Consider the following 20,310-nt stretch of genomic DNA (forward strand, 5'->3'; position numbering starts at 1 on the left):
GAGCAACGTTGTGTGTCACTTTTGATAATGGAAAAGTGCGGTAGTATTATTTTATTACTTAGTTAAAGAGGCTGTAAGGCCAAGGCACTAAAATTTACAATAAACCAGATTAAGACCATAAACCTGTGTCCTTCAGATGACAACAGCGCACACCTGCTTGAGCTGGTATGACAATAATAATGTGAAATGTGTACATTTATCTCTTCACTGAGGGATGTTGAAGAAAGATTGCATGCATGTTCTGTTATCTTAAGAATTAAATTCACAAACAAACAAAATGCTACCGGTACATTTCTGACATTTCTCTTTAAAACTATAAATGGAACGTGGTTGGAATTGTGAGGGCATATGCAATTGTTTTTTTTTAATGTATCATTTATTTATACAGGGAAAAACCAAATGAGAGAGCCTCTCCTTTTCATTGGTACCTTGTGAAATACAAAATACGAATAAATCAATAACATTAAAAAATACCTAAAAACACAGAATGTGATAAAATAATGTAAAACAAGCACTGGTTCTGTGCATGTTTTGAAATATCTAGATACTTTTAACCTGTAAATACTATTTTTATATATTACGTTTTTTGTAATGACAAAAAAATCTTGGGGCACTGTTCACATATTATATCGGTGTAATCCTTTATTCGTCCAGGAGTGTTCCATTGTAGAAAAATGTTATTAGTTGTTTAGTTGTTTTTACTGCCCTCACCTCTGGTCATGAGCTTTGGGTAATGACCAAAAGGACATGATCGCGGATACAAGCGGTCGAAATGAGCTGCGAAAAGAGCTGCTGCTCCTCCACTTCGAGCGAAGCCAGCTGAGGTGGCTCGGGCATCTGTTCAGGATGCCTCCTGGGCGCCTCCCTCGGGAGGTGTTTCAGGCATGTCCCACCGGGAAGAGGCCCCGGGGAAGACCCAGGACACGCTGGAGAGACTATGTCTCTCGGCTGGCCTGGGAACGCCTCGGGATCCCCCCGGAGGAGTTGGAGGAAGTGTCTGGGGAGAAGGAAGTCTGGGAGTCCCTGCTCAGACTGCTGCCCCCGCGACCCGGCCCCGGATAAAGCGGTAGAAGATGGATGGATGGATGGTTGTTTTTCTAATAACAGAGTCCAGATGATACAACTGAATTTTTTTCTCCAACTTGACATATTATACTATTTTAATATTTAGGTGTTAGGTTTTTGTTTTTTTTAACTTATTTTTACTAATATTTTAAGAAAGTTTTTTAGTTTGATTTGACCCTTATTTAAGTCTTCACTATTAAAAAAAACAAAAAAACTCTTCCTCACCCTCTGCGGGTGGTCTCTATTTATCCCCCTTTCAAGCTTGGGTCCTCTATCAGAGGCCCCTGGGAGCTTAAGGGTTCTGCGCAGTATCTTTGCTGTTCTTAGCACTGTACTTTTCTGGACCGAGATGTCTGTCCTGGGATCTCCTCAAGCCATTCCTCCAGTTTGGGGGTCACTGCCCCAAGTTCTCCGATCACTACGGGCACCACCGATACCTTCACGCTCCAGGCCTTCTCCAGCTCCTCTCTGAGGCCTTGGTATTTCTCTAGTTTCTCATGTTCCTTATTCCAGACTTTACCATCCCAATGTCCACCACCACAGCTTTCCTCTGACCCTTGTCCACCACCACTATGTGCGGTTGGTTCGCCATTACCATTCTGTCTGTATCTGGAAGTCCCAGAGGACCTTGGCTCGGTCGTTCTACACTACCTTTGGAGGTCTATCCCACTGTGGCATGTCAGGGATGTTTTAACTTTAGTTACTGTTAAAACCCAAATCAGAAGACCAACAACGCCACCTGGGCATTAATGGGCCCAGGACCATATAGAAAACATTAAAAGACGCACAGATTTGTTGTTGACACGAGGCACATAGACATTTTTAATACAAGATATGATTTATTCATAAATAACTTATTTCTCTGAACAATAAATTCCAAAATAAAAACATTAGTCTCAGTGAAATTACACAATCATTGTCCATAAAAACAATCACATTTTTCACGTTGAGGTTAAGAAAAAAAGGCAAGGTGGCGGAGCATTCTTGTCCCATCCCCATGACCTACTGCTGGGAAACTTCTGCTGCGCACCCTTGACGGGCAGTGGACACGGCTAGTTCAGCCGGCTACACACACATGGGACCCCAGCTTCCAGAACAACCAGTTGCCAAAGCGCAAACCAGGAGTTTCCCCATAGGCAGTGAGGACAGGAGAACAGGGCGTCGACCCGGCCCAATCTGAGGTGGAAGTGGGAGTAGCAGAGCAAGAGGAAGTGGCAGAGGGGTTTTTATAGAGTGGAGTGACACCTGCTGGCCAATTTGATTAAAGACCATCCACAGTATCACACCACTTTGTCCTTGGGGTCTCCAGCCCGTACTCTGCACAGATGTTCCTGTACTTTATGCCAGCCACCTGGTTATGGTGCTCCATGTATGCTGTCCCCTTGCACCCTGCAGTTATGTGCGGGATGGTCTCAGGGCCCCCTTTGCACAGCCTTGGGTCTTGTCTGGTGTAGTAGATCTGGGCTTCTATTGATCTGGTGTTCAGGGCCTGCTCCTGTCCTGCCATGATCAGGGCCTCTGTCCTTCAGACCGGTTCTTTCTAGTCATTAGTATCAGCCACTTCAGTTGTGTTCCGGTGGTACATCCCATGATGGTCCCTCCAGCACCTCACCTCATTATCCTCTGTTCCCCATTGTCTGACAATTGAGACATTGACTGAGCACGTCATCTGTAGGAGCCTTGTCCTCGATGTACTTATGGAACTTGGACGTTTCGTCCTGGATAGTGGCTCTCATGCATTCACTATACTATACTATACTATACTATACTATACTATACTATACTATACTATACTATACTATTATATATATATATATATATATATATATATATATATATATATATATATATATATATATATATATATATATATATATATATATATATATAGTGAATGTCTCTGACAATGGGGAAGAGAGGATGATGAGGTGCAGTGACCCCCAAACTGGAGGAATGGCTTGAGCAGATCCCACTGAAGGAAAAACTTCAGAAATCTCGGTCCAGATAAGTGCAGTGTAGGAACAGCAAAGATACTGAAGAACCCTCAAGCTCCCAGAGGACCCGATCTTAAAGGGGGAGGGGGAGTTTTTTTTAAATTATATATATATACATATATACATATATAGATACACAAACTCGGTTACTACCAATTGACATAAAACTAAGTATGCAAATTAGCACCTAGTTAATAAACTGTTAACTATGTTATCTTAAATGCATGCATCTATTCCCTGTTCAACATTCAGTCTCATATTATAATCATATATCTTGATAAATAATGCCGTTGTATGCAGATTGCACTATGCAATGTCAGCTCAGCATCGATGTCAACTACTCATTTCTTATCTATATAATGTAGGTCAGTGCTGTAGCTAAGCCGAACAACCCCATAACAACATAACAGAACCTACAAATCCTTCTTATTCTCAAATGCAGGTTGACCTAAACGCTTTGACCTCCCAACCTTGACTTAAGCGCCGCCCTGATAGACCACTACAAACGCTGGTTTATCTAAACTTTGAGACTGGTTAGTCGTCTAGTGCAGATCTTTATGACCCTATTACGCAATTCCAGTGGTTTCTTGAGATAAATATGAATCATCATTGCTCCTTCTGCAAGTGCGTGACAGTCAGCAGCGCTCGAGCTCAGTCACAACATGGAGAAAATGGAACTGGAGGGAGAAGAGTTGATGGAGAAAAAGAAAAAGCCTGTTCCTAAACAAAAAAATAAATATGAAAGAGTGTTCCAGCCCTGTTTGGCGGAGCTTATAGGGACAATGTTTTTTGTCTTCATAGGCTGCGTGTCAGTTATAGAGAACGTGCCTGCTGCCGGGAGGCTGCAGCCCGCGTTGGTGCACGGACTGGCAGTGGCGGTGCTGGTGGCGGTGATGGATAATATCAGGTATGAGGGTTTCGTTTTGCGTTTGATGTCGCTGTATGTCGACTGTAATCACTTTGAATCTGTCTTTGTCAGCGGATCCCATTTCAATCCTCCGTTCACGATTGCCATCTACCTGTGCGGGGGCATGGAGCTCATGATGGTGGGGCCGTACCTCGTGAGCCAGCTGATCGGAGGTGTACTCGGGGCAGGGATGGCTAAGGTCAGTCACTATGTATTTTTTTTTTATGGGATTTTATGTGTAAAAATTGCCAAAATTGCACATATTTGGGATGTATAAATCTGAAAAATTGATAGAGCCGACAGGATTACAGTTGCTGCTTGACTTTTTTTTTACATATCAGACACAAAACAATTGTACAGAGGGGACTTTGGATATCTTATTTACTATTTGAGAAAACTATTACCTTATCAGATTTTGCCTCATTTTTTGGTTAAAATGTTCGTAAATTAGAATTAGATTAAATTAGAATTAGAAAACAATAAATCTTTAGTACAGTAAAGTTGGGTGTGTGTAGGGCTGATCTTTCTGTCTCTATGTGAGAAAAATGACCTTTGAAGTTATAATGTCCCATATAATGCTATTTATAAATGTCAATTAAAAATGTAACAATAAAAAAAAGTACAATCATTGTCAACGTTTTGGCATTTCTTATTATGATTTTATAATATTATGATATTGTTAACATAAATCTAATCTTTATTAACTGCACTAACTGATTTACTCACAGTAATACATGATGATATTGCTCCAGTTTACCATCCAAACTGTAACTGTGACCGTGACCGTGACAGAGGTGTGGACTTGGACTCGAGTCAGATCTGAGCCACTATTTTAATGACTTGACTTATTAAAGTGACTTGTGACTTGAGACTTCTCCTAAAATGTTTTGGAAAGTGATTGTTAGCTGTATTTTCAGTGTTTCATTTGAAACATCGACATGTTTGCTTTGTGACATAAAGAAGAACAACATAGCTGTCAATTTATCAAGGAGACTATGCGTGAGATTAAGACACACTATGCGTGAGATTTAGACACACTATGCGTGAGATTTAGACACACTATGCGTGAGATTTAGACACACTATGCGTGAGATTAAGACACACTATGCGTGAGATTAAAACACGCCCCCTTACGCATTTTAAGCACTGTGTACATAGGAAGAATTGGCATATTTTTGACCCCCCTCCTCCCGTAGATGCGCACATACTAAATGGCTGGCCCTGTAGGCTTTTTCTTTGAGTTTGAGTTGAACCACTGACGGATAGATACGTTTGAAGAAATGTATTTTTAAAAATCTTTATAGCCTTTGCTGTCGATGCGATTGACGCTCCGAGTGCAAACTGTGCATCGAAAACTTGGACAATGGAGTCTTTGGATCTAAAGCTGGTTCAGACACCGTTTGTCAGCACTTTACGTTGTGCTTTCTACTCCTTTTATAGTCGGACTCAAAAATGTCTTCGTCGTGTGAATCTTGTGTGTTCTGAGTCTTTGGTCAATGGGCCTGGATCAGATTGTGCAGTTTTAGGGGGACAGACTGTTGGACACGCAGAGAACATGTTACAGATGCAATATGTGTTTGAAGACTTCATCATTGTGTTTTAGGTTTTTTAAAAAGTGTTTTGTGATTTTGATTTGTGAGTTAAGGCTTGAAAATCAATTGAAGATTGTGCCAATATAAGTAGAATGTCCCATTCCTGAGGAGAACGTTTTTAGGATTTGGGCAAAAAATGGTGTCAAAGTGATTAAAAACAAACAAACTATAAACTCATTTGCTAATTCTTGAAACATACATTAAGAATTTGCATGAAGTTCAAGCACATTCAAAATGCTATATAAAATGTGTTCTATGATCCGTGTTCTTCTGGCAGGTGATGACCCCGGCCGATCGGTACATGAACGCCACAGGAGCGGCCTTCGACATCCTCAGGTCGGACAGCCAGCTCTACCGGGCCCTCTTTGGGGAGGTGGCCATGACGTGCCTGATCACCATGGTGGTGCTGCTGGTGGCAGTCAACGGCAAAACTAAAACTCCCTTGGCTCCGTTCCTGGTGGGCTCCACTGTTATCATCAACGTGCTGGCAGGGTGAGATAAGACATGTGTGTAGTATCATTAAGCCAACTGTTTTTATTTAATTTCATCCCTTTGATCGTTATGGGATGCTAAAGTAAGTATGGGGATTTGGACGTTTTTTACTGGGCTTCTCAATACATTTTTGCCATGCAGTATCCAGGACTGATAAAAGCATACTAAACGTATGCCCACTACGATTTAGTATATGTAGTAGTCAAGACCTCACTAATCGAGACCAAGCCCTACCCGAGACCAAAGGGTCCAGAGACCGTGACGAGCCCGAGACATTTGAGGGTTAAGACTGAGACCAAGACAGATCGAGACCAAGTAAAGAAACACGCCAAACTAAGACTGTGAATTTTTTTTTTATTATGCATTAAATGGACCAAATGCAATAATAAACATGAAAGATTCTTTGATTATTACAACCTTAACTGTCCTAGAAGACTAGGCTCAATCTCACCTTCTTAAATGGGCTTTGTTATATCGTTATATCCTCAGTCACAAAAGCGTTCTTTAAAATGCCCACACTTTTTCTAGTGGGCTACAAATGATCAAATATTGATATAGTAACCAGTTCGAGACACCTTCAAGTAAGTGACAAGAACAAGTCCAAGAGCTTTAAAGACCAAGACAAGACCAAGTCCAATGTGATCGAATCCCAGATGACCTTATAAAAACGGTCTTGTGTACTTCAATAGTTTTTTTTATACTGTCAAAAAAGAATATCTTGACATTCAGACGATCCGAATAAAGCATCATAAATGTGTTCAAATGTGGCTGTAAATGTCTTGGTTGAGGTTTTATTAACGCACAAAACGTGAATGGACCGTAGAATTAACCATGAAAGCGCATAAATATCACTTTATACACTTGTTTGGGAGATGACATAAGAAATTCTTCTCTTTTAGGTCATTTTAAATTGTTTTAGCTATAGACAATACACTTTATATTGATTTTTTCTCTCCAAAACTGCAATTGTGATATTATATTTTTTCTATATATAACTTCTACTATTATTCCTAATAATTTAGAGTTATTGATTAAAACAAGTACTATATCTTATTAACATAGGCCTTTTTGATGCAAAAGGAAAACAGAAGACCTTATGTCTCACAACAACAATAATTTATATGTTTGTTTGTTTGTTTGTTTGTTTGTTTGTGTATGTTTTGACAACTTCATCTGGGAAAATAGATCTTGTAGGACTAAAGCGCTTAAAGGTGCATTATGTCACTTTTCTAGGAGAAGGTTATTGCATTAGAATCTTTCACATCAGTCTTATCTACCTGCGTGAAAGGTTACAGGTCAGATCTGTGGTGAGATGACCCCACTCATACTAAGAATACATGTTTTTCAGCAATAAAGCACTGGGTAGATAAGTTAAATGTCATATACTGTGAAACATTATTGGCAAAGCAATTACATCTGCAAAAAAAGTATGTTTCCAAGTTAAAGCTTATTTCTCCTTCTGCTGGTCCAGGGGGGACATTTCTGGGACTTGTCTGAACCCGGCCAGAGCCTTTGGACCTGCAGTCATAGCCAACTACTGGACGTACCACTGGGTGTACTGGGCAGGACCTATCGGAGGAGGAGTGCTGGCAGCCATCTTACTCAGGTTAGACAAATGCATGTGTAAATGTAGAAGCCTGTTGTGGAATATGAGATGACATTTTGTATTTTGATTTCTCTTCCAGGTTCATTCTTGGAGACGAGAAAGTACGATTTATTTTGAAATCATAGCAGGAAATTTTGCCTTTCCAGCCTTTCCAGTGACTTCAACTTACAATACTCAATAATATAATACAATATACATGTTATCTGTAAATTATAACTATACATACTATAACACAATATATTTTTAGGTGTTTATGAGTGTGGATTTTTAATAAATACATAAACAAATAAAGACATTGTGTTGAGTTATTTTGCATGCATTTTATTCTTTCAGCAAAAGTTACATGCTTCAGTCACATCCGTGATTTTTAACGGAACTTCTCACACAGACCCAGAGCCAGGAGGGCCAGGAATTTGTCAAAAGACACATGGACCTCAGCGGGGAAGTCATTGGGGAACATCGAAGCGATGACCACCATGAGGCAATGGAATATGAACTGTAAAAAGACAAAAGACAGTGTTATGTCTGAGTATGTTTATGTTGTTTTGATTTGGTGTGCGATATTTTTTACCTTGAAGTTGGACGGATCAACCTTGAGCTGGAAGGCATGTTTCTCGCTCAGTTCCAACAGGCTTGTGTTTATGTCCTCTATGTTCTTAACAGCCAGGGTCACGCCGCTCAGGATAATAGGGGCATGGGTCCTGATGGCAGCCGAGTTGGGGGTGAGGTCGGCCCAATGGGAGAAGTATATCTTGGACTGAGGGTAGCAGATGAACAGCCTGGAGACAGGAACACACTTATCAGATTGTAAAGGCCTTATAGAAATGTACTCTGTAGTTTATTATTTCATAAAGGTGCCCTATGTGACTTTTATGGTGGAGAGTTTGCCACCTGCTTGACATATTATTTCTTTGCCTGGAATGTTCCAAAGTATGGAATTAAACAATTATTATTATTATTGACGACAACGATGATGATGATGATGATGACAATGATGATAATAATAATAATACAAATGAACAATACAAATAAATAAAAATATGGTTTCTTAGTGTTGGGGTCACCTCTCCACAGACCTGACACAGAGGTGACCCCAGGTGATTTTTATTCATTTGTATTGTTTATTTGTATTATTATTATCATCATCATAGTCATCATCATCATCATCATTATCGTCGTCAATAATAATAATAATAATAATAATAAAGACAGACAGGCCTTTGCCATGGCATTAAAACAAAGCAATAATAACATCGCCATGGAGACACGCACATGGCCGACCATCACCACATGTTTGTAATGTCAAAACAGAAAATGCGCATCGTGTTTCCTACTGTCTAAAAGTGTGTGCACTGACTGGACCTCCAGCAACACCAGCATCACCAGCATCACCAGTAACACCAGCATCACCAGTAACACCAGCATCACCAGTAACACCAGCATCAGCAGTAACACCAGCATCAGCAGTGACACCAGCATCAGCAGTGACACCAGCATCACCAGTAACACCGGCATCACCAGCGTCACCAGTAACACCAGCATCACCAGTAACACCAGCATCACCAGCGTCACCAGTAACACCAGCATCGCCAGTAACACCAGCATCACCAGTAACACCAGCATCACCAGTAACACCAGCATCAGCAGTAACACCAGCATCAGCAGTGACACCAGCATCAGCAGTGACACCAGCATCACCAGTAACACCGGCATCAGCAGTGACACCAGCATCAGCAGTGACACCAACATCAGCAGTGACACCAGCATCAGCAGTAACACCAGTAACACCAGTAACACCAGCATCACCAGTGACACCAGCATCAGCAGTGACACCAGTAACACCAGTAACACCAGCATCACCAGTGACACCAGCATCAGCAGTGACACCAGCATCACCAGTAACACCAGCATCACCAGTGACACCAGCATCAGCAGTGACACCAGCATCACCAGTAACACCAGCATCAGCAGTAACACCAGCATCAGCAGTGACACCAGCATCAGCAGTAACACCAGCATCACCAGTAACACCAGTAACACCAGTAACACCAGCATCAGCAGTGACACCAGCATCAGCAGTGACACCAGTAACACCAGTAACACCAGCATCACCAGTGACACCAGCATCAGCAGTGACACCAGCATCACCAGTAACACCAGCATCACCAGTGACACCAGCATCAGCAGTGACACCAGCATCACCAGTAACACCAGCATCAGCAGTAACACCAGCATCACCAGTGACACCAGCATCAGCAGTGACACCAGCATCACCAGTAACACCAGTAACACCAGTAACACCAGCATCAGCAGTAACACCAGCATCACCAGTAACACCAGTAACACCAGTAACACCAGCATCAGCAGTAAGACCAGCATCAGCAGGACCGCACCGCGCACTCACCTGCTCAGTGTCTCCGTGCCCACGGTGTCGACCGCCCCGGAGACTTTGCTCCAGAGCGCCTTCACGTTGGCCTTGTCTTTCTTGGACAAACTCATTGTGCGCGCGTCTCAGCTTGTGGTAGATGGAAAGCTGGCCTTCTCCACTCTGAACGTCTTCTTAAATCTGCTTGACCGGAGAGTCACACCCCCCAATATACTCGCCAAGATCCGTCCATTGACGCACAGGGGCCCGTTTGCCACGCCAGATATCAAGCCTTATCGACGTGAACATTCGGTTTATACTTGGCATCGATATGTTTTACGCACGTGGGGAAGGAGAGTCTTGGAAAAAGTGTCCCGCTAGAGCGCGCTGCATGTGGATCCTGACAAATTTAGGATACGGTTTATACAACCACAGAAAACGTTAGGTTAATACAAATATTTTCTTATGTTGTACTTTCTAGTTCAATACCTGTGGAAAAAATATCTTACAGCATCATTACGGATTGTTAGTGGACAATTTGTACTCAAAATAATATTACAGGGAAGCCTATGCCTAGTAGTAAGTTAAAAAAAAAGTGGTTGAGGAAACCATTATTCAAGTAAGAATAACTGCAAGAGTAACTATCTGGACATAACATGATTTATAGTTTTAAGTTATTGTAATCGGAAAACCTTACATGCAATACATACATGCAATACATTCAAAGGATAGACCACAAGAAAGAGAACAACTCAAACAAATCTAAGCCTATTCCTGCATTTCAGACATTTTGAGGACCATTCAAAAGATTTATATTAATATTTGATTGTGAATTGGTAATTGCCATGGTTACCAGTCTTCATCCCCTGGTGGTACATGCTGCGCTCATCACAGAACTGAGCTTGGGTCGCTCTCTGAGGTACAAACAGCTTTTGTTCTGTACCTTGTGTCTGTTCAGTGAATGCACCAGACATGTGCTCGCCGGTGGTGCAGTAGTTTAAGGTGTTGCACACACACACCTCATTGTGGGGTCGCTTCAACATGAGCCTGAAGCTGAAGGTGGTACCACAGGTCTGGAAGACCTCCTGTCTGGTACCTGTGCCCAAGACACCACGCGCCAAAGACTTCAACAGCTTCAGGCCAGTGGCTCTCACGTCCCATCTGATGAAGACACTGGAGCGGCTGGTCCTGGACCACCTCCGCTCCACCGTGAGCTCAGCCATGGACCCGTTGCAGTTTGCATACCGGCCTGGCATCGGAGTGGAGGACGCCGTCATCTCCCTGCTGCACCGCTCTCTCTCTCACCTGGAAAAGCCTGGCAGCTCTGTGAGGATCCTGTTCTTCGATCTTTCCAGCGCCTTCAACACCATCCAGCCGCTGCTCCTGAGGGACAAGCTGGAGACGGCTGGTGTGGAGTATGACCTGGCAGAGTGGATCCTGGACTACCTCACAGACCGACCCCAGTTTGTGAGAGCCCGGAACTGTGTGTCTGACACTCGGACCTGCAGTGTGGGGGCGCCCCAGGGCACTGTCCTCGCGCCCTTTCTCTTCACCCTCTACACTGCAGACTTCAGACACGACACAGACAGCTGTGTCCTGCAGAAGTTCTCTGACGACTCTGCCATCATCGGACTCATCACAGACGACGATGACGCGGAGTACAGGGGACTGGCGCAGGACTTTGTGGCCTGGTGTCAGCGGAACTACCTCCTCATCAACGCGGGAAAGACCAAGGAGGTGGTGGTGGATTTCCGTAGACGCCACCCCACTGCCCCCTCACCAGTGAACATCCAGGGAAGGGAGATTGAGAGAGTGGACTCATACAAGTACCTGGGTGTCCATCTGAACCACAAACTGGACTGGACTCATAACACAGACACACTGTACAGGAAGAGCCAGAGTCGGCTCTACCTCCTGAGGAGACTCAGGTCTTTTGGAGTGACAGGGCCACTCCTGAAGACCTTCTACGACTCTGTGGTGGCATCAGCCCTCCTGTACGGTGTGGCCTGCTGGAGCAGCAGCATCACAGAGAGGGAGAGGAGGAGGCTGGACAGAGTCATCAAGAAGTCCAACTCCGTCCTGGGCTGTGCTCTGGACTCGGTGCAGGAGGTGGGGGACAGAAGGGTCCTGGCTAGATTCACATCTATGCTGGACCATGAGTCTCACCCCCTGCAGGACACTCTGTCCCCTGCAGGACACTCTGTCCGCTCTGGAGAGCAGCTTCAGTGAGAGACTGATCCACCCTCGCTGTGTGAAGGAAAGGTTTCGCAGGTCTTTCCTTCCTGCTGCTGTCAGACTCTACAACAAACACTGCTAGCCCTGAACATGTGCAATACTGATGTAACCATGTGCAATACCATCATATTCATGTGCAATACTGAATCAACCATGTGCAATACCTGTAAATAAGAGTGTTCTATTTAGTTTTTTTTATACGGTTTACTTACTTGCTAATAGTATTACCTAGTCTTGTGCTAGCTATTTTTACTTTATTTTATTTTAATTTTATTCTATTATCATTATTTTATTATTATTATCTGATTCTTATCTTTATTTTGTATTTGTATTATCTATTTTATTTTATTTCCCCCCTCCATTCCCTATTAAGAGGAGAGGAGTTTTGTTAATAAGAGTCTTTTTGTTTTTGTTCATAAGAGTTCTATTAAGAGTGTGTTTTGAAACTTCCTATAATCTGTCCTTTCCTCCTGTTCTACTGCGTTGTAACAACAAAATTTCCCCTTGTGTGGATATTAAAGGATTATCTATTATCTCATCTTTTCCCAGCTTTGACCATTTGCAGATTTACCCTTGCTCTCAATTTCATGTTTCCAACTGTCCTGTTAAATAAAGCATTTCTAAAACTTGTAAAAAAGAAACAAACCATAGATAACCATACAGACCATTTACCCATTTAGTTCAGTTTATTTATTTTATTTGAGTAATGCCAGTTCAAAGTGAACGGTACATTATAATGTGAACAATACTTTGCAGTGATCATTCACGATTCAGTTTTTCGTTTCTGATGGTAAAACATAAATGCAAAGGGGAAAAAACAATTAATTAGCCTATAGTAGATTCAAATATTTTTTTTTATTTCATGCATGTCCTTTTTGATTTCATATATGTTGCTTAATTATTGTTTTATATTAATTATTGTCCGAATCACCAAATCAAGTTCCTATGTTTGTGAAATTGGTTCATTGGCAATGGCAATAAACCCTTTTCTGATTCTGATTCTGAATGTTTTATCAAAAGGTTTATTCAATCAATCATTTATGGTTGTACAAAATGAAATATAATGCGAAGGACATACACAGGAAATATCCCCCGTGTTTGTCCTAATTACAGTTAATTTAGTAACTGTAAGTAAATATCTATCCAGACCCTGATTAAAATGATGTGTTTACATATTTTATTGACCTGGTTAATAAGTTTGTACTGCTTATCAAGAAGTATTTGCCAGTGGGCATGGGTGGAGAGGGTGCTGCTGTAGATAACATGCATGCTGCCAGTGATAACACTTTGGTATTGAGCCCAATAGTGTAAATGCACATTCATCTCTGAGCGCCAAAATTAGGTCAGCAAAACCACAAATATTTATCATAGATTTATCACAGGCATGAGATGTACTGTAGCTGTAACTTGTAAAAAGCAAACCAATAAATGTTGCAAATCCTTAATCCTGGATGACAAGTTTGGGAAAAAAATGTAGTAATGTAGAAAATGATGTGTTTGTATATTCACTTTCTTTGTAGTTTTTGCAATTACACTATTTACCCTGTTTAACCCTGAGTTTGACCTGAAGGAGGTCAAATAAGGTCACAGCCGTCCATATCTGCCTCACTTGGACACAAATCACTAACTCTAAGCGTTAACCATGCCTCCATTTTGTCTTGCATATCAACCTCTTTGACTTTTAACCTTTTTATTTATTAATTTATTCAAAGTCAGTGTTGGAACCAATTAAAACTGTCATAAAGTGAAAATTCCAACACAGAGAATATTCTGGCACACTTATCTCGGCCTGCCCATCTCCAGCCAATGAGGAGCTGCTGCCATCACAGGGTGGTGCGGGCTTCTCCATATTTAAATAGACCCGCTTTGCCCCTTGACTTTCATTCAGCCTTGTATTTTCCAAAGCCTGAACGCACAACAAAAAGAAGAGTCACCATGGTTGAGTGGAGTGAATCCGAGCGCAGCATCATCACCAACATCTTTTCCACTTTGGACTACAATGATATCGGACCCAAGGCTCTGAGCAGGTACTACTTTTTACTAGAAAACAAAAAACAAACAACATATGTAACAAAAAAGACTAAAAGTGACCATCTATCACAGGTGTCTGATCGTCTACCCCTGGACTCAGAGGTACTTCGGCGCCTTCGGCAACCTCTACAACGCTGAGGCTATCAAGACCAACCCAAATGTGGCGGCGCACGGCGTGAGGGTGCTGCACGGACTGGACCGGGCCGTCAAGAACATGGACAACATCAAGGCCACCTACGCCGAGCTGAGCGTTCTGCACTCCGAGAAACTGCACGTGGATCCCGACAACTTCAAGGTAAAGCTTCAAGTGCAGGAAAAGCTAGCTTATTTTAGCGCTACAATGAGACTTTTGAGTTACTTCCATCTTACCTTTAATTTTACAAAATGATACTTTTACTCTTAGAAAGGAAAGAAAATAGTTGGTTGAATTAGTTTTATATTTCATACATAAATTATAGCCTATGCAAGCTAGCAAAAGGCTAATTGGCGAGAAAGAAAATGTTGTACGTTAACTTTACATAATTAAAGGCTACTTGTAGTTTTTAGTTAGTTAGTAAAACATTTCATACCTAAATTAATTCCTTTTCAGATTAGCAAAGGGTTAATTAGCAATGATGTCTTACAAACAAAAAAGGAGCTAAAATCATTATTAGCATCAGAGTTGTCGTTTAGCTAGCAAACTGCGTGCAATACCGTAGTTAGCATAAATTCCCAGTGTTGTACTAATGTTATTAGTGTTTAATGTTATTTTAAAAAGAGTTATTGCTCATGGAGGACTCTTGTTTCCTGTAGCTCCTGGCCGACTGCCTGAGCATCACAATTGCTGCAAAGATGGGCGCTTCCTTCACCCCAGAAATCCAGGCCACCTTGCAGAAGTTCTTGGCTGTTGTTGTGTCCGCTCTGAGCAAACAGTACCACTAAACCAGCCCCTCAAGAGATCGCTCATCACATGACCCTATCTCCTGAGAAAGTCAATAAAGCCTTGTGAAGCAAATGACCTCTACGCTGTGTTTCTGTTATACTCAAGGGCGCGGGTGGGTTACAGCGCTCTAGCTCTCGTTTCACTTCTTTCTCCATACTGTTTATCACTGACTGGTTTATTTCCCACACCGTAGCGTTGGCGTGGCAAACATTATGAGGTGGGATGAGGTTTGAAGCAGAAAAGGAGCTTCTCAGCATGTGCCACTAGAGGGCAGTGGGGCTGTGAGGAAGGTGGTGGGTTTGGTGTGTGTGTGGTACAAGAAGATAAAGCGAGTTCTTGGTAGCTGCGTAAGTGCTATCTGTCGTACAGTATGACTCAGATAGCGGAGACTGGGGTTCGGTGAGACACTCTGGTGTTTTTTTTGATGAACTAAAGTAAAATCGGAATGAAATAAAACCCGCCACACACATTTTATAATCTTTTCCAACAGTTGAATTAATATATTCTGTGATGCCATGTTTTAGGGTAAGTTAAAGCACCAGATTAAAGCTAGACACTTAGATGAAAATGAATAAAAGGCACTGTTACAATTGTAATTTTGCATCTAAAATGAATTGTTTAAATTCACTTGTCTCTTGCCTCGTCTCTTCTCTTGCTCCACCCATCAACAACAACCCACAAAACAAAAAACAAAAGGAATAAAACTAAATGTGAAATATAATTTTAAATATTTTCACAGATGGAAACCAGGGTGGATAGACTTACCCCACAGCACCAAGTTTAACTTTTATTTTTGTAAACGGGACACATTTTTGTCGTTGTTTTAGCATAATTAAATGGTTTATGCTTTCATTTATATGTTAAATTTGAATAAAACTGAAAGTGACATACTGCTATTGTGCTCCAGAGAAATGATCATAATAAAAGGAAGTCATCTGGATGTGGTTTTGAGATTTAAAAATAATAATAAAACTAAATGATAAAAAAGTAGCCAAAATTTGAAATTTGAGCTTAAATAATTTCAAAATTATTTATTAATTTAAAAAAAAAAAAAAAAAGATAGACAATATATTATATTGTCTATCTTTTTTTTTTTTTTTTTTTTTTTTAAACTTTGAAACAGGAATTTATGGGGCAGTAGTCAACTTAATACATTATTGACCAAAGACATGTCCAGCATCTCCTACTACTAACTTTATAAATTATTCTTTACATATGGGAAGTGAACAGGCAGATGAAACGGTCCAATTACTCCCAAAACTCCAGCTCACTCCCTCCATACTTTCATCGTTCTGCTGCTGTGCATGAAAACAATTAAACAATCATTAACTAACTCTAACTCTATCAACAAATCAACTAAGTTTTAGACCCTTACAGGACTTCAGATAAAAGCTTTTCAATTTCAACAAGAATCTCTGAGCAGTAACGTAAGCTATTGTTCATTCATCCGTCATTAAATGCTTCTCAAATATTTCAAGAGAATATGACACGTTTATGACAAGTATTCCTGGTGGTGTGGTTAAGTGTGTAGGTTCGCTTCCTGTCGTTGAAGGTTTGTCGAATGCCTCTACTCTCTCTCTTCCCACTTCATGCCATCTTTAAATTAAAACTATAAAGAAAGTATAAAGAGAAAGTTGTCTATGTGGGTATGAATTGTGGCAGAAAAAATAAATAAATTATATGAGTAGAAAATTCCCACAGACAAAAGATCCTAAGCACTTTGTTTAGAGAAATAATTAAAAAGCCTTTATTCAAACATAGCTTTTAGGTTCAAATTAGCACCAACGCGTTTCGGCCTAAAGCGTGGCCTTCCTCAGGGTGTAATCATATAAAGAAAGTATACTTATACCCGTTGAAACTGAAATAATTCAATATTCAACTTTAGATTTCAGTGTTAATGAACTTAAATAGTTTTTTGGTATGTGTGTTTTAATTTACAAACAGCACTCTAATCTGACATCTGGAGTGAGACAATAGCTGTGAGCGCAGAAGTTTCCAGAAGCTGGCCCCTGCTTCTTTATCGTTGTCTTGTATCAGGGGCTAATCAGGGGCTCCTTTCACGGGGAGGGGTCGCGTGGGGCCCTTTAAATAGACCTGAGTCTGGACCTTCAGAAAACAATTCGCCTTTTGTTTTCAATCTTGAACACAACAAAGCAGAGACATCATGGTTGAGTGGAGCGACGCCGAGCGGACCATCATCACCGACATCTTTTCCTCTTTGGACTATGACGATATTGGGCCCAAGGCTTTGTGCAGGTACTACTACTACTACTACTACTACTACTACTACTATTACTACCATAACAGATATTTCTACTGCTAACTAAATCTATGTTTGTGTCAATCTTCTTCCAGGTGTCTGATTGTCTACCCTTGGACTCAGAGATACTTTGGCGGCTACGGTAACCTCTACAATGCCAGCGCCATTAAGACCAATCCGCTAATTGCAGCTCATGGTATTAAAGTGCTGCACGGACTGGACCGGGCTGTGAAGAACATGGATGACATCAAGGCCACCTACTCCGAGCTGAGCGTGCTGCACTCCGAGAAACTGCACGTGGATCCCGACAACTTCAGGGTAAAGCTTCAACACCCTAAACAAATGAAGGGAACCGCTAGCAAAACAATAGGCTTGAGACTTATTTTCCTTTCGCTTGGGAAATATGGACCTTTCTAGCCTCTAAACTATGTCTGTGCAACAAATGAATGGCTTAAGGCTTTCTGTCTTAATAACTCCTCAAACTCACTCTGTTAGCTAAAATGTTTAGGGTTTTTTGTTATTTTTTGGTAGTTTTTTGTAACTATGCCCCCCCTGCAGCTAACATGTAATTTAGCATTGACTGAACTGTATTTTTTTGTCATTTTCTCTATAGCTGCTGGCAGACTGCTTGTCTGTTGTGATCGCTGCTAAGATGGGCGGTGCCTTCACTGCAGAGGTCCAGGCTACCTTCCAGAAGTTCGTGTCGGTGGTGGTGTCCGCTCTGGGCCGACAGTACCACTAAACCCTGCTGCGGTGGGGGCCAGGAGCACGGCTGGGGGCCCGTCACAAGTGTCTCTGTTCTGATGAAATGAAAAATAAAATCTTCCAAAAGCACCAGATGACATTATGCCTCTTTTTAGCTAACCAGCATTGTCATTTAAAGAGCGTTCATTTACTATTTCACAAACTATTTAATATAAAGACTACTACCACTATACCATATGTATAAAAGGTAGTAAAGTTTAAGGAACCGACGACAGAGTAGATCCAGCTGCAGGGTTTCCAGGCTTCAGGAGCCAAACCTGCACAACAGTGTCTGAATTACCCAGAATGCACGGCGCAACACTCCTCAGCTTTGAATATGAGGATTTATCACTAAAATTCTTTAGATTTATTCTAAAATTAATACATTGTACATGGAATATTGCTCCATCGAAACTGGTCAACAATATTTTTTGACTCGTGGCAGCTCTTTAAAAAGCCGACAAACTCCGAACAAAAACTGTGGACCTGTTGATACTGGCAACACTGTCCAGCTGTTGTGTTCTTCTTATCTTTGCCACGTCTATTCTGGACTATCTCAGACAAAGCATTAGTGTGTGTGCAACTGGCTGATTTGGGGTTTTCACGGAAATATTTTGTCAAGACTTTTTTATTATTATTATGATTATTACTGTATATAAATGAGCCGTTTATTTTTGTTCTCTATTTCTCGGATTTACAGTATGTTTTATGCATTTAATTTAAATGTAATTCATGAAGTTTGCAAACAAATTTGATTTAACCTAATCTAATCCTAATTAATCCTTTTTCTATATTCTACATTTCTTTTCCCTTCTAAATACTAGATTCATTATGTTAATTTTTAGACAGATAAATTGAAGCCCTAGATGGACATGAGATATTTACACATAAATAAACGCGGTAGCAAGCGTCTTTTGAACCGGGCTCACGGTGCACCCGCTGCACCCGCTGAGACGACGTGTCCCCTGGACAGTGCTTTTACTGTCCACTAGAGTCTTCTACAGTGTGTTAAACGCTTGCGCTTCCTGCTAGATTGCCCCCGGTGGCCGCTTGGTAATTAGATTAGGTCTAATATTAGATATGAATTTATACGTTTATGGTGAATGTTATTTTCTGCGCTCCATAGATTTTCTTGCACTATGTGCAAGCAGTGCACAATTGCGCCGGGGCGCAGCTTACAGGGAACAGTGACTGCATTGTGTTTTTATGCGTCTTTAACGCTGTAAAGAACTTTGAATTGCACTCCATAAATACATTTGATTGATTGATTGACTGATAAACTGCTCTCCCGGTAAAACCTCTATTTTCACACACAATAAAGAAAACGGCAGCAAAAATACAATTATAAAAATAAACAGATTTAATTTGAATTGCAGAGCGGAGTTCATCCATCTTGTTTGGCAGTGCTTTGACACTGCCCATCAATATTGAGAGGACTGATGGCTTGTATTCGCTTCATGACTTTTACTCCAGCCCACAGTAATAGATGTAATCGATGATGTATGCACGCTACCTCCTGCACTCTCCCAAGTGCAAGAGGGACAACAAATAAACTTGCACATTTATGTGCACCTGCTCCAGATCCATAGGATATGAAATGATAAGGCTCACAGACGCCGTTGATCAATAACGGAGAGCTCTATCATTTGTTTTCATTCATTTACACACACATCAGGTAAAGGTCTGCACACACTGTTTACTGACACCACACGTTTTCTATTACTTGAATTTCATATAAGTTCTTTTGTTTGGTTCTGGTTCCTTTTCCCATTGTGAATACGTCTAAGGGACAAAATCTTGATATGAACAACATTAAAAACTTAAAAAAACTCTGTCTTGAAATCTATGCATTATTCAATGTTTTGTTGGGCTGATTAATTAATTATTACCATATTTTAAACTGTTATTCTATTTATTTATTTTTTACTCTTGATTATTACACTACTTCTACTTGAGAATGAAATGAGGGATGGGCACATATTCAATTCAATTCTTTATTACAGACCTTTTTAAAAACAAAGACTATACACACAATATAATTACAACTTGTTATTCTAATATTCTTACAATTTATTTAGTTATTTATCACATCCATTG

At 40.9% G+C, this 20,310-nt stretch overlaps 4 protein-coding genes across 4 annotated transcripts; 3 read left to right on the top strand and 1 right to left on the bottom strand.

Annotated features, from left to right (window-relative positions):
* Positions 1-3,686: 3,686 nt before the first annotated feature.
* Positions 3,687-7,832, top strand: LOC140369111 (aquaporin-8-like). The gene is made up of 5 exons (XM_072456358.1): positions 3,687-3,966; positions 4,039-4,165; positions 5,836-6,050; positions 7,522-7,656; positions 7,736-7,832. Exons 1-5 carry the CDS (start codon positions 3,722-3,724, stop codon positions 7,779-7,781), a joined length of 768 nt encoding a protein of 255 aa, XP_072312459.1. The 5' UTR covers positions 3,687-3,721; the 3' UTR covers positions 7,782-7,832.
* A 129-nt stretch (positions 7,833-7,961) lies between these two features.
* On the bottom strand, positions 7,962-10,251 carry hbae5 (hemoglobin, alpha embryonic 5). Its single transcript, XM_072456359.1, has 3 exons — positions 10,061-10,251; positions 8,228-8,435; positions 7,962-8,152 (listed from the first exon to the last, which is right to left on the bottom strand). The coding sequence occupies exons 1-3, from the start codon at positions 10,153-10,155 to the stop codon at positions 8,024-8,026; spliced, it is 432 nt and encodes a 143-aa protein (XP_072312460.1). The 5' UTR covers positions 10,156-10,251; the 3' UTR covers positions 7,962-8,023.
* A 3,854-nt stretch (positions 10,252-14,105) lies between these two features.
* Positions 14,106-15,281, top strand: LOC140368827 (hemoglobin subunit beta-like). Its single transcript, XM_072455937.1, has 3 exons — positions 14,106-14,283; positions 14,360-14,582; positions 15,080-15,281. Exons 1-3 carry the CDS (start codon positions 14,192-14,194, stop codon positions 15,206-15,208), a joined length of 444 nt encoding a protein of 147 aa, XP_072312038.1. The 5' UTR covers positions 14,106-14,191; the 3' UTR covers positions 15,209-15,281.
* Positions 15,282-17,286: 2,005 nt separating this feature from the next.
* On the top strand, positions 17,287-18,303 carry LOC140369117 (hemoglobin subunit beta-2-like). The gene is made up of 3 exons (XM_072456365.1): positions 17,287-17,465; positions 17,565-17,787; positions 18,083-18,303. Exons 1-3 carry the CDS (start codon positions 17,374-17,376, stop codon positions 18,209-18,211), a joined length of 444 nt encoding a protein of 147 aa, XP_072312466.1. The 5' UTR covers positions 17,287-17,373; the 3' UTR covers positions 18,212-18,303.
* Positions 18,304-20,310: the final 2,007 nt, after the last annotated feature.

This window comes from Eucyclogobius newberryi, unplaced genomic scaffold (genome assembly GCF_026437365.1).
Source record: "Eucyclogobius newberryi isolate DKJ021-1_F unplaced genomic scaffold, fEucNew1.0.hap1 SCAF_20, whole genome shotgun sequence".
Classification (NCBI taxonomy): domain Eukaryota; kingdom Metazoa; phylum Chordata; class Actinopteri; order Gobiiformes; family Gobiidae; genus Eucyclogobius; species Eucyclogobius newberryi.